Raw genomic sequence first — 13,738 nt, 5'->3', positions numbered from 1 at the left:
AGACGTGCGTGTCCGCCAGAATAACCACGAGGCTTCGTCAGAGAGAAACGACGCTTGGACTGAAGGGAGTTTTTTCCTGAAGAAGCTAGTGCATGCACACACTGGACTCCACATACTGCACAGGTTGACGGCACTGTGCTCCGAAAAACGGGGAATTTGCCTCCGATTTGCCGGTCGCCAGGCGCCCTTCGCACGGTTTGGGCGGTCTCGCGGTGACCTGCGGCGCAAAGCAGCCGCGTTCGGCGGTGGTCGCAAACTATTTCACTAGCAGGGACAGAAAAAAAGGTGTCGACGGCGCGAAAGAAATGACGGGGAGCGTGGCAAGCTGTGCCGCGCTGTCCATTCTCCAGGGCTGTTGCTCAGTGTAGCTGCATGCATGTGTCTGACGCCGAAGAGAGGAAATCGCAGCGGGAAGAAACGCTCCGATATGCGAAGACCGCCACCAACAGCTTTAAAACTCACACTGCGGGCAAGACGGTAACCGCGAAACGGAAAACGCGCAAGAAATTCGTGGACCAAGTTAGCATTTTCTTTTCCCTAGACAGCGGTAGATCTTTTCGCGAACGCGAGAGCGGGCGCTTGTCGAGCGGCTGGCCAAGCTGCGACGTCGGGGTGGAGAAACCACGCGTGCCTCTCTCCGAGCTTCGCTTCCCAGGCCTGCGGTTGCCTGGTGGTGGGTTTGCTTCTTTCTGCCTTCTGTCCAAACACAGGGGCAGACCGCATGAAGAGTTGACATGGACAGAGTGACACACACAAACAATTTCGCTGGTGCGCGACGAATCGCCGCACGACCGAGCGCGGGAGCGCTACTTTTGAATACAGGAAGCCGCAAACAAGATAGCGTTATCGCCACGTCATCTGTTCCTGAGTAAAGGAATACGAAGGGTGAAACCTCGAAATCACAGATCGAGGCGTACTTCTCACCACCGCGCCTCACTTTTGGTTCGCGGTACCCTGACCTAAAACGCGTCACACAGACCCGACGCCAAAACGTCTTGTACCCTACTGTACACCAACATACTCCATATATGCAGGCGAATAACTATGCAGAGAGAACATGTGCTTCGATCTAAGGTTTCGGCCACATCGCAACCAAACTCAGCCTCCTCGAGGCGGTGTCGATCTGCCGCCGCACGAGGCTTTTTGTCGACTAACGAAACTGTTCTGGTGTTTTGGACAGTGTCTGCTGGCCGCACCTTGTGCTTGTGCCACGCCTGTCCTCGAAACGGGAACTGACCCGAGCTGTCAGGAGAAACGCGGCTGGGAGGCCGAGATCTCAGGATGACATCCGTTTCGGGGGATATGCTGGCGAGGTCTTGGGTTCGTAATCGATCTGGGCCGGGAATACGGCACTCGCGACTGCACAGGAGATACTCTCTCTCGTGGGATGTTTTGACCGTTTTCCGCCCTTCTTCTTCCTCGCTCGAGCCGCGTGTGGATGTGGACGGCGGAAAGGGCTCTCAGCAAAAAACGGCTTCGCGCGAAAACTCCCGAGCAGGACTCTGGATCGAGGAGCGCTCGAAAGCACGGCGAAACGCTCGTGTCGCGACTCCCGGGGTGAGAACAGTTGCGGGTCCTCGTCGCTAGTTTGGCGCTTGCATGCGGCGACTTTTGCCTGACCGCCGGAGACAAACGGCGAGAACCGCGAAAACCGCGAAAAATTCACGTTGCCCCTTCCGAAAGCAAGTCCGAACACGGGTAAAAAGGCTCTGTGTGCACGTGTGCGCCGCTTTTTTTCTCGGCGAACTCTCTACAGAGCAGCCCGAAAATCGGAAAACCCGCGCAGCCTGGCGCGAAGCCTTTTTTGTGAAGGCCTTCAAGCGATCTAGAGACTCAGACAACCCTTTTACCGACGCACAAAAAGGCGTGCCTGTCTTCACTTCTTTCCAGTCGTTTTCAAAGGGAAGGAAAATCGGTGCGGAGGAGGCTACGGCCGCGGAGCTCAGAAAAGGCGGCCCGCTGCATGGACGGGGTTCGGATACCGCAGAAGTCGAACTGATTGAATCGTGTGTACACTCCCCGTTTCCTGTTTGGTGCCCACATTGCGTCGCCATTATTCATCTGCGGAAGGGTGCTTTCAGCGAACGAAGAGCGGAACCGCCCGCGAAGATTCGCGGTCGGCCGTCTTTGTCTCGATTTTCAGTGTCTCCCGGCCGAGGACATGGAACGGAGACGCAAAGGCCGAGAAAAGTCTCCCCGAATTTTCTGTAGGGCCACGTTTTTCAACACGTCAGACACCCGCTCGGCAGTCTATTCGCCTCACCGCCTGCGCGTGTTTTTCCTCGAGAGAATTCGTCGTTCGTCACGGTCCAGTTCCCTTCCTGGAGATCTTTCCCTACGAGAGAAATCGCCCGCTTAGTCAGCTGTGCAGTTGAATCCAGAAACCCACCAGAGTTTTCTCTGTCAGTCGATGAGCTCTTTCTTTCCTCGCTCTTCAGAGTCGGCTGGCCAAAAGACGGGAAACGCGGCAGTCGATCTTCCGTTCTGCGCGCCTGTAAGCCGTGAAGACTCTCTTTCCGCCAAAGCGAGGTTCTTCTCGTTCGTTGCTCAGCCGCTCATCCCACGATGGCCGCTTCTTCCGCGCTGATCCGCTACAACGGGCTTTCCCTGGCGGCCCCGGTAACAGTCGCCAGCCGAGTCTTCTGCGCGTCTCTGAGGCGACATTTCGCCCGCACCATGCGGCGTCCTTGTGCTTTTCCTCCCTCTTCTGCGACGTTGTTGAAACACCCCGCCCTCGCTCGAAGCGCTCCTCTCGGGGGGAGTAAATGGTTTCGCGAGCCCGCTGAAGCGGACCGTTTCGTCTCCTCCTCACTCCACTTTCCGCGCTCTCTCCACTCCAGTCCCGGCACCTCTTCGCCTGCAGGCGCTGCCCCTGGCGTTCCGGTCGCACCCACCCAGGAGGCTGGCCAGCCGCAGCAAGGGTATCCAGGCCTGCCGAGCTCCGCAGAGACTCTCCCGAATGCAGGACAAAGTTCGGAACAGGATACTGCTCCGTCCACGACCGCTTCGTCCCTGTCTGAGAGCGTAACACAATTCGACGATTTCACGAAAGATCCCGACGAAATTGTCGCCGCCCTTGACAAGTACAGTAAGGACTCGAGCGAGAAAACCTAACGCTGTTGGACTTTGAAGAGGAGAGGGGGAAAACGGTAGATGAGTGGCTTCAATACCTTTCTTCCTGGAAACTCATCTAGTTCAACGCCTCTCTACCGGGCGTCTCGCTTCCGATCCAGAGTCGTGAAGTTGTGTACGTGAAGGGTTTGTTCAAGAGACACTCGCTTTTCTTCGCGTCTCCTTCAAGACAGGGGAACCTCTCGAGAAAGAGCAAAAAGCCGTCCCAGACGGCGCGTCTCACCAACACGAAAATCCCCGCCTCGCGGCAGACGCGCCGTGGCCTATAGCCGCGTCTAACGAGACAGGCAGACCACTTTCATTTTATGTTTCCTAACGGAATCGCTGAATCTCGAGCTGGACCAAAGTGCGAAAAACCGTGCCTCAGAGATCCCGTGGTGTGTCGATGTGGTATAGTTTTTCTCCTGCCGCTGTCGGGAGATGCGCCTCGCAAATCTTTTGCGGCCCTGGAAGCTGAGACAGAACACGCCTGAGCGAAGGAGTCAGGAGGCCCGGAACCGCGTTCAGGGGGCGTCAGTCGGCGCCGGGTTTCGCTGCCGAACTGCTTGTCCACGCTGGCGTGAAGATGCGTTTGAGAGACTTCCAGTACCATACGCAGACACTCTGAAAGTGGTATGCTCCTTCTTCACCGCAGAATGAAATAACACCTGTTTTTCCTGTTCACCTGAGACACGTGTCCTGCGACGTCCGCGGCGAATCTAGGGTCTGGTGGAGACCCCTGCGAGACGTCGGAGGTGCCGGTGAGGTGGACGCCAGCTTGCGTCTGCTGAAACAAGTGCTTGTTTGTCTTTGTTGCTTTTCAGTTGTCGGCCAAGACGCGGCGAAGAAGAGCTTGGCGATCGCCTTGAGAGGTGAGGCGAGACTGCGGAGGGGACGCGTGTGCCCCGCCTCGAGCGACCGGACCTGCGGAGCGCGCGTCTGCGCCTTCTTTGGGGTTGTCTTGCGGCGGGTCAAGTCCCAAGCGGCGCTGACCGGTTGGCCTCGTTTCTCGCAATTGCGATCGCTCGAAAGCTGCACGTACATTCTTGAAGCGGCGGTTCCTTGCCTGGAGAAAACAGACCTTCTCGCACGTCGTCAGCAGCGACACACGATTCATGAGGAACCAAAGAGCGGCTTTTTCGAGGTCGCCTTCGCGCGTCTTGCGTTTCCGCGGTGCTGCGCTCTGCGCCCTCTCCTGGTTCTGTTCTGTGTTCTCCGCGTTCTTCCTGTCGCGGCCGCTTGGCCGTTATTTCCAGCTTGCTCGTCTGCGATTCTGTTTCGCGAGAAGTGCGTTTCCTCGCTGCGACGTGGTTTCCCTTCTCCGACGAGTGTGTGATGCCGCGCCTTGGGAGCCCGCGACGTGTCGTTGGGAGCCCGCGACGTGTCGTTGGGAGCCCGCGACGTGTCGTAGGGCGTTCTCGACGCGCCTACTGGGTTCCACGCGCTGCGGGGCCGCCGCGTCACGCAGCACTGCCATCGAACGTGCGCATCTAAAGTGTTTCCCGTGAAATTGCTTTGGAAGAAGAGGCTGTTCGGTCTGCTCATTTGCCCCGGTGGATGGCGATGGATTCGCTTTCTTCGCTTTGCCTTGGAAATGATTATCAGATCGGTGGCGTCGGCAACAAGTGAAAGATGAAAAGCTGCGGCAGGAGATCGCACCGAACAATCTTCTTCTTATTGGGCCGTCGGGATGTGGGAAAACTGTAAGCTGAGAGAGGTTTCTCATGCCGTATCGGTGGTGGAAGCTTCTGTCCGTCAATTGTCTTCCGGCTCCTTGGGTTTGTCGTAGAGGCGCACCCTCTCGGAGGAGGCGTTACTTTTCGACATTAAGCATCTTCCACTTGGTTATGCTCTAGGCGTTTCTGCCTCCCGACCGATCCTTCTTTTGCCGTCTAAAGAGCTGCCTTCGTGTTGCATTCGAACTCGCTGTGTGTCCTCTCAGCCTTTTAGGCGTCTTGGCGGGTCGTTCGTTCTCTCCCAGCGTTTTGCTGCGCTGTCTTTCTCGCTGCACAGCCCGACGTGCGCCCCGCTTTCCCATGCGGCGTTCGTATCCTCCTGTGTCTTAGTTTGCGCTTTCCCAGTTCAGGATTCGGTGTTCCGATTCTGTGTTGGCTGCTCGCCGTCTAGCGGGTTCCCCGAGCGTTGCCCGCGATCAGGACGCGAACGGGAAGTTTGCTTTTCTTGCGGCTCTGCGGGTTTTCTCAGGAGCTGGCGAAGCGACTCGCGGCCTTCGCCGGCGCTCCTTTCGTCAAAGTAGCAGCCACACGATTTACGGAGGTCGGGTTTGTCGGAGGTGAGGTGCTCTTCTGACTTGTGTCATCCGCTTTCCAGTTCTCCCAAAAGCATCCCGGGTTTCTCGTGACCGCACAAAAACACATCCGCGGCGAGAAACCCCCTGTGTGACTGAACACACCGACACGTGTCCTGCCGGGACGCGAGCTACGCTCCCGCGGAAAGGAGGAGCACAGACCTCTAAAGCACTGGCAGATGTGGGGAAAGATTCGTAAAGCGATGGTCCTGGGTCTCACAGTCACGAGACAAAGAAACAGAAACTTCCGCAGAAACTTCCGCAGAAACAGCAAAGTCGACCGGTGCGCAGAGATGTGATGAGCGCAGAGGGCCCTCCAAGGATGTGTGAACGCGCGGCGGGCGCCCTCGCCAGAAGGCGCTGACGCGCTCGAGAGAGACACCACTTTGCGCAGAAGGCTGGATGATCTGAAGAGAGAAACCACTGCGGCGGTGGAGAACTTTGGAGCGAGGCGGCAGACATGGTACGCAGCATGCGTGTGCGTGAACAGCTAAATCGACGTGGCCACGGGCGTACTTGCCAGAGGCCAGAGGAAGCCAAGCGACGTCTCTGGTTTCGCTGGAAGCTGGGTATGCTTGCAGGGACGCTTTTCAGTTTCCTCTTCCTTTGAACTGTCTCGCCCCTCTCTTTTTGATTCAGATGATACATCGTCTATTGTTCACTACCTCGCGCAGGTGAGGATGGGCGACGAAGCCTTTCCTGTCGCGTCATCCCGTGTTGGCTTTCAGCGCCTTCCAGATGATACAAGCTTGGCCCTGGCGCGTTTTCTCCGCGCTTTCCCCCTTCTCTTGGACGCGTTCCAGGGCCAGCCCATTCGCATTGAAGCCGTTTTCTTGCCGTCGAGGTTCGCGCGCTTTGTCTGTACAGGCGAAGGAAGCGGGGTCTCTTCTGTCTTTCTTACCTCCTGCGCAGTTGAGTTTACCGAGCCAGCTTGTGTTTCAGCTTCGGACGTGCACCCGCGCGTGGCGCCTTCGCCGCGCGCGGCTGCAGTCGGCTGTCGGTGCCCCCGTTGCGTCGGTCACCTGGCTCCTCGTCTCCCTTGTTTTTCCCTGTCCCCCCCCCCGTGTGGCCGCTTTCGCCTCATGCCACGTGGACCTGTGATTGCCGGTGTTTCCTTTGCGTGCTTCGGTCTGGGCCCACAGCAAGCGTACGCAGACGAGAAGGAGCGAATGAAGAAGGTCATTCAAGGCGAGGCAGCCAATCGTGCTCGGCAGGAGGTGGTAAGAGAACTGGTGCTGCGCTTCGCCGTCGAGTCCCCATAAACAACTCGTCGCTTCCTTTGGATGATGGCCCTGTCTCTTGCTTCGACACTCTTCAAGCGTGTGACGAGACTCGCGCACCCCTTTTCGTCCTGCGGCCCCTGGCGGGCGCCTCCTTCGTTGCATCGGCTTCGCTGCAGGTTCCACACGTCGTGGCAAATGTGTGTAAAATCTGTGAGATTCACGCATGAGCTCGCAGGTGCGTATCTGTTGACCTTCTCCTGCAGGCACGAGCCCTTCGGGAGCAGGGAGCGATGAACGACTCGAAGGAAGTCATTGAGGCCATGATCAAGGTCAGAATTCGTGTGTGTAGCTCCGTGGTGTGCCCGTGACTCTCGGATCATGCGTCGCTGCCTGCGAAGGCGAAGGGAATGCAGTTGTCTCCGATGTCACGGCGCAAAGGTTGCTCGACGACCGTTCCGGAATTCATATCTGTCCTTTCCTGGCGGCCGCGAAGCGGGCTATCCCAGAGTGCGTTCGACTCCGTCGGTGTCTCGGGTGTTAAGACAGAGGAGGAAAAAAAAGCGTTTTCTTTTCGTGAAGTGCCTCGCTTTCCGAACAAGGAACCGGAGCACTCCACACGAGAACCTCTTTGCCGCGGCGTCCCGTTTTTCCTGCAGGAAGGGCGACTGGACGACGTGCAGGTGGAGATTGACGAGACCCTGTTGTGAGCACTTGGAGGGTGTGTCGTCCGGACGGGATCCTCCGGCCTTTCTGAGCATCTCCCGTGCAGGAATATTTCTGCAGCCTTCCCGAATCGCACTCGAATCCCGGTGCCCCAGACGTCTCTCCACCTTTTCCGCCAATCCCCCGCTGTTCGCCGTTTTGAGGTTTCCACCTCGCCTTCGCAGGCCCTTTTTGCGTGTCCAGCGTGTCCTCTGTTTCGTTGGCGCATGTCGTTCCCTGTCGGGACTCACCTGTTTTCTTGGTTTTCTCGTGTCGAGACACCCCGCTAAGCCGCCAAGGGCGTCTCAGGTCGGGTTTTCCCGTTTCGCTTCCCCTGCTTGCAGGCAACGCCATCCGGAGGGGCCGCAGGATCCGCTGTCTGCGCTCTTCTCCTCCCTCGGAAAAGCCATGAATTCTCAGCGGGGAAATCCCTTCACGCCCGTAGGCATCGGCGTGCCGGGCTCTGTTCCTCCCGACGCCTTCGGGTTGCCCACTTCTCCAGTTCCTTTTGTGCCCCCAGCTGGAGGCCGATCCAGCAGATGGAACCGAGGCGGCGCGATCCCCGGCGTCTCGTTTTCCCTTCCTCTCGGGATCTTTGGAGGCAACAGTCAAAAGGGGGAGACTCCACAGAAGAAGAAGGTGACGTAAGTGCGTCTCCCGACTCCTTGCTTCCACGTTGTGTGCGAAGGCCTGGAGCCGCCGAGACCAGACGGTTTTTGTTCTGTAATCCTAGGCGAATCGCTACAAAGAAACAGCGAATGAGGTCCTTACGAAGGTACACCCTAACGGGTGGCCGAGACGGCAGTCCGGCTAAGCTCCGTTCTCGCGGTGTCCGCATGCCTTCGTGCGCGGACTGATAAATGCACAGAAGTAGAGCACAGAGTGAGGAGTTTAGCCCTGTCGACCTGGAGGCCAGAGAGGAGGAACCTAACCGCCTGGTGCGTGTTTCCCTCCCTTCCCTTCTCTCAGGGTGAAGCAAGCCATGGCCGCCATCACAGAGCACTTCGCGAATGAAATGGTAGGTTGTCGGAGACCTTGGTATGCCTTTCTTTTCTCGAATGTGGCCAACCGACGCGTGCGCGCGACCAGGGTAGACGTCGCCTGCGTAGACACCGCAGCGTGCACTTCAAATGTTTGCGGCGAACAACAGGGATCTGCATTGCCGTTTTCGCGAAGCTGGTTTCAGAATTTCGAAAGCTTCACAAGTCGCGAGTCTGAAAGCTCTCCTGGGCGTGGCAGTCTGAGACGGTTTGTCGTCATTGAGAGTTGAGAATCTTCTTGGTCACGGAGAGGAGTTCTGGGAAGCCCGCTCGTCGACATGGAGTCGCGTCGTTAGGGCACTGGCTTGGCGTTGTCCTCCGGGGGTGCTCTCCTTTTTTCTGGTTTCAAATGGTCCTTCAGAAGACCTCTCGAGCTCCTCCGTGTGTTGGCTCCGCGCAGACGGATACGGAGGCCGTGCAGGAGAGGGCGCGAGATGCGGCGGAGAACAGAGGAATTGTTTTTATTGATGAATTCGACAAACTCGTTGAGGAACGGAGCGGCAGTAAGAGAGCGCCACAAGTCCGCGCCGGGCTAAGGCGAAGGCCCGTGCACTTTTAGGAAACAGATACGGGAGGGAAACGCGTCACATAAAGTCGCAAAAGTTGTCAACTTGTTCTGTCGACTCCTTTTCCAAACGCCATGCAGTTTCCCTCCGCGCGCCGCAGGTCACTGGTGGGATTCCGCGTTCACCGTCAGGAACCCGGACCCAGTTTGTGCCCATGTTTCCCCCCCTTGATAAGGCTGCCTCTCTGTCTCGGCACTTTTCGCATGCACCGAGTCTCTCAGAGGGACGCCCAGCGGGGCTGCTGCTCAGCCTTGGACAGGCGACTTGCCATCTCGACTGCAGGATGCGCCTCTTTTCGATTTGAAACCTTTTACCTTGAGGCGACACTGTTCGCCTTTGTGACGAGGTCGGGGACAGCCTGCTCAGGTGTGGGGTCTCGACTCGAACGTCTTTTGTCTCTATCCGTCCCGGACGCTGTGGATCGGACTGTGTCGACCGTAAACCCCTTCAGGCGACAGCTCTGCCTTTCGGTCGAAGCGTGTAGGAGTCCAGCGAGAGCTTCTCACTCTCATTGAGGGGACTTCAGTGCAGACGCAGATCGGCGTGGTCAACACAGACCATGTGCTTTTCATCGCTTCAGGTGAGATCTCTTGCGCAGGGTCCGTTTTTTTTAAAAGTAGGACAACGTCTATCAAGGATCTGCAGGCCTCAGAGAGTGGCAGAGAGGGGTGCTCTCAGCTGTGTCTTGTTCCTGAGCTATGAAGGCGCGGTTCTTGGTGGGACAGGGGAACTGCGCTGCTTTCATCCTGCGCGGAAGCCTGAAGAATTGGCGGACGGTCCGATAGGCACTCTTCTGGGTGGCATTGGTCCCCCACAGAGTTAGCTGGCGGCGCATGCCTCGTTTTTTCACGCGGGCGTTTCCTCCCTTGTGCATTCGATGTGGTGCCCCGAGCACGCGTTTTCTGTCCACGGCCCTCCAGTCGTGCGATGCGCCGTTCGCAGGGTCGTTTCTCGCTGGCAAGCCTTCAGACATCATTCCAGAACTCCAGGTAGGGGCTTTTTTCGCGCACAGGGGCCGAAACCTCTCGCTGCGTTAGCTGGTCTCTGTATGTGAGGCGCTGGCGACGAGCGAACGCAGTTTTCGTCGCGACGAGTCAACATTAAGAGTGCGCGAAGGAATCGTTCCCCTCGCCCCCACATAAACGGGACGTTAAATACATAAGGATTCTATTAATTAAAGCTTTTTTACTAAAATTATATTTTATTGATAAGTTTTACCTTGTTGTTTTAAAGTACTATCACATTCCAAATATAGTTTTTTATAGCTTTTCACTGCGTTAAGAGCCAGCGTGAAACGGGTCCTCGTAGGGCATTCTGTCTGGCGCCTGTGGATAGGTGTGTGTAGGTGAGAGGTCTGAAGAACCGTTCCAAAAGCAGGCAATTCCAAAACCCTGTGCAGCTTGGGCGCAAAGTGTGCGCCAAGTGGTGTTTGCTCTCGTCTACCCGTGTTAAGTATGACTGCCGATAAGCTGCGACAAGTTTTAGTTCAAGCGTGGGCACGAGGTCTCTTCATGGATTCCAAAGCTGATCGGCATAGACTGGTCGCCTCTGTCGCGTGCGTAAGGACGTCGCCAAGACAATCTTTTCCTTTTCCTGTTTCCTCGCTTCGACTCCCTCCCTCCACGCCAGGGCCGCTTGCCGATTCGCTGTGACTTGAAACCGTTGACGGAGGAGAATTTCGTCCAAATTCTGACCGGTAAGAGCGCTGCAAATGACGGAAATGACGGACGCGAATCTGACTGTCCCACCAGCGCGTTCTTCTCGGGCTGCGGTTCTTTCAAAAGCCACAGCCAACGGGGCGGGAGAGGGCGGCTGCTTGCTGCATGTTGCTGTGGCTTAAATTCAGAAGCGGAAAACACAGTGATTGCAATTCACGGAAGAACACTTCCAGTAAACACGAGCTTAGCCTAGCCACTGCAAAACAATCGTGTTACTCAGGGGGTAAGACCTGCTCTACGGTGCCTGTCACAGAAGGTCCGCTACTCCCTTTTTTAGGAACGTTGCGGGTGCGCCGCTGCCGGCATGGCTTCTCGCTTGTGGCAAAATGCACCAGAAGAGCTGTTTGATAAATTAGGGGAAGGGGCTGCGGATGACGCAGATGATGGGAACGCTGTTTGTGGATGCTTCTGTAACAAGAGGTCTGAGGCGTGCTTCCCATGTCGATTCCCACGATCGACGTCGTGAGCTAGGTGCCGAAACGTCTCTTCAGAGACCGGTGGCATTCTAGGTAAAGGAACATTTCCATGAGGGAGGCGGCTTCGTCAAATTTTCAACATTGTGTTCGAACGTACACCAGAACGCCCCTGAGCGTTCTCTTCGCCACGTTCTGCTTTGAATTCAACCAGTTTTGGGGCCCCAGCAGGCGGGGCCCTCTCGCTCTCTCGTCCGGTGTTTTCACGTGGTACCAAAACGCACGAAGCAACCGTCTGTTAGGCAGGAGCGCGTTTTTTGGCATGTCCTTTCTTCCCGGGAGCAGAGACGGAGTACAACCTTCTCGACCAGCAGACTGCGTTGCTCGCCACGGTAAGGCTCTGGGCTCGTCAGCCCGTTTCCTCATAGCTGCAGCAAACGTGCGACCGCGCGATGCAAATGGGTGTCTGTTCGGCGAGCGGAAATAGAAGGGAACGGCGGAAGAGGGGGGCGCTCTGTACGCTGTTGGAAGAGCTTTTGAGGTTTGTGTCTCTTTCGAGGACACTCAGCAGGAGGGATCCAATTGTGCCTCCGATCAGCCACTTAATAGTCCGTTGGCCAAACAACATGGGCCGGAGCTAGCTTCTGTTTTGAGGAAGCATCCTGGACCTCGTTTTTCGACCGTCTTGCGAGCCCGTGCAGGCAGAGTTGTAGCACAACCCATCGGTTACCAAAACTGGCGCTTGTCGTTTGCAGGAAGGTGTGAAGCTAACCTTTGAGGAAAGTGGTATCCGGGAGATCGCACGGATCTCTCACCATCTGAACACAAGTCAGTGCACACAGACAGGTGGACAGGAAAAACCAGTAGCGTGCACAGAACAGAAGATGGCACCGTTTTGGATCCGCTGGCAGGATGCTGGATAAGTCTTGGATCTTCGAGAGAAGGTCATCTGCTGCCCATCGTTAAGTACAGTTTTTCTGTCCATGTTGCCTACTGATGTCTCAAGAGCAAATGAGTTTGGTTTTACAAGTGTACCGGAAAGATTCAAAACAATTTCAAACCCCGCAACCGGGACATTAAGTGCCAGGAGGATGCCCGCCCGTGCAGTGGGTGGCGTAGATCTGTTTTCGTATAGTCCGCTGATTTTGATGTCTTGGAAGGTTACCTTGCCATGTTCCCCGTTAAATTGCTGTGTACTAGTCCGCAGGCGGTACATGCGACTGTCCGGCTCCCTAGTATGCAGGAAGATTCTCGCCTCGGGTGGGACGTAGCGAGGATGCTTCTCAAGGATTGGCTTTTTGCACCTTTTAACCTTCGTTTCCGTGCAGTGAACGCAAATGTCGGTGCGCGGCGACTGAAAACTGTCCTGGCTAAGGTTCTCGAGCAGACAAAATTTGAAGCCCATAAACGCCAAGGGTCCGGTGAGCTAGTAACTATGGTGCTTCAGTTCGTCAGTGGAGGAGAGCAAGAATATTTCGCGCCAGAACCGGTAACAGGCCTGTTGGCCCCAAGCTTAGCGTAGGCCTTAAGCCGCATCAGTTTTGCTTCTCCTGACTTCCCTGTGTCTTTGATTCATTTTATGTTCTCGTCGGGGGCGCCGATGTTCCTGTGAGTAGTCGCCAGGTTCGCCCTCGGAATCTACTTTCGTGGTGTGTTTTTTTCTGTTCTCCTCGAACGTATATCTTTTTTGTCTCTGTTTTCCGTCTCTTGGTCTTGCTGACCTTTCGCTCTTCTGTCTGTACAAGACGTGCCTGTGAAGCGGCCTGCACTGTCTTCTTCCCGAAGTCCACTCTGGTGCGCTGCTCTGCATGCAGAGGTTTTTGTGACGAAGGAGATGGTGAGAGAGAGACTTCAACCGCTTATGGAGCAGGCGGACCTTTGCAAGTACATTTTGTAGCCCTAAGCTTACTCTTACATGCGTTCCGTCGGAGCCGTTAACTGACGCGCGCTAGTGTGATACAGCATTCGCGTACTCAACATCGTGGTCATGAGAAATAACTTTTCCACCGACGTGTAAACTCTCCGAGTCGCACACAGCTGTATTATCTGTTGTTTCTCGCAAAAGGACCTCTCTCCGTTCAAGTTCAAGAGTCCTTTGTTTACAGCTTGGACTGTTACTTTCAGGAGCGTACCGTTATATTCGATGATCTTATGTGTAAATCGCGCTGGTGGGCGCTTCGCTTGCCCGGTAGAGGAGACCGGTTTTTTTCTCTCCCAGGACAGGGTGTGCGTTGTAGGGGGTTTCTCCTTCGGGAAGTGGAAGTGCACAGAATGTGACATTTTGTACCGTCCGCGATTCGCTACCCCTTTTCGCTGTTTATTCTTTGCGAAGATCGGAGACGGGGTCCAGTGTCAGGGACACCACAGTGTCATCGCAGACTCTCGACCACCGTCCTTGGACTTCCTCACTAGAATGCTTGTGCAATAAACGTTTCGAATAATCAAAGGTATCGCCGCAAACCGCTTTCAGAGTCCTCGAGGCTTGGCACCGCAAAAAGCGGTCGCTTGTGGGTCAAGACCATTCGTTGCTAATTTGAGGCTGAACACTGATAGTATTTTCTTTGTAGGTATGTCTGCGTCTGTGGTGAGTGCAAGCAAGGGACGCGTCGGACCAAGAAACCGTATGTAGATGCAGTTGCAAATGGGATTATCGGGTG

At 55.9% G+C, this 13,738-nt stretch overlaps 1 protein-coding gene across 1 annotated transcript; it reads left to right on the top strand.

Moving 5' to 3' along the window:
* Nucleotides 1-2,565: 2,565 nt before the first annotated feature.
* On the top strand, nt 2,566-12,978 carry NCLIV_012090 (putative ATP-dependent protease ATP-binding subunit; the record flags this gene model as incomplete). Its single annotated transcript, XM_003880726.1, has 18 exons — nt 2,566-3,088; nt 3,936-3,983; nt 4,717-4,814; nt 5,317-5,404; nt 6,059-6,093; nt 6,562-6,639; nt 6,906-6,971; nt 7,299-7,345; nt 7,689-7,988; nt 8,314-8,362; nt 8,746-8,887; nt 9,402-9,530; nt 9,893-9,939; nt 10,580-10,646; nt 11,427-11,473; nt 11,837-11,909; nt 12,410-12,502; nt 12,896-12,978. The coding sequence occupies 18 exons, from the start codon at nt 2,566-2,568 to the stop codon at nt 12,976-12,978; spliced, it is 2,013 nt and encodes a 670-aa protein (XP_003880775.1).
* Nucleotides 12,979-13,738: the final 760 nt, after the last annotated feature.

This window comes from Neospora caninum, chromosome IV, assembly GCF_000208865.1.
Source record: "Neospora caninum Liverpool complete genome, chromosome IV".
Taxonomy (NCBI): domain Eukaryota; phylum Apicomplexa; class Conoidasida; order Eucoccidiorida; family Sarcocystidae; genus Neospora; species Neospora caninum.
The sequence above is the reverse complement of the archived record's forward strand: the minus strand, read 5'-3'. Positions and strand labels throughout refer to the sequence as shown.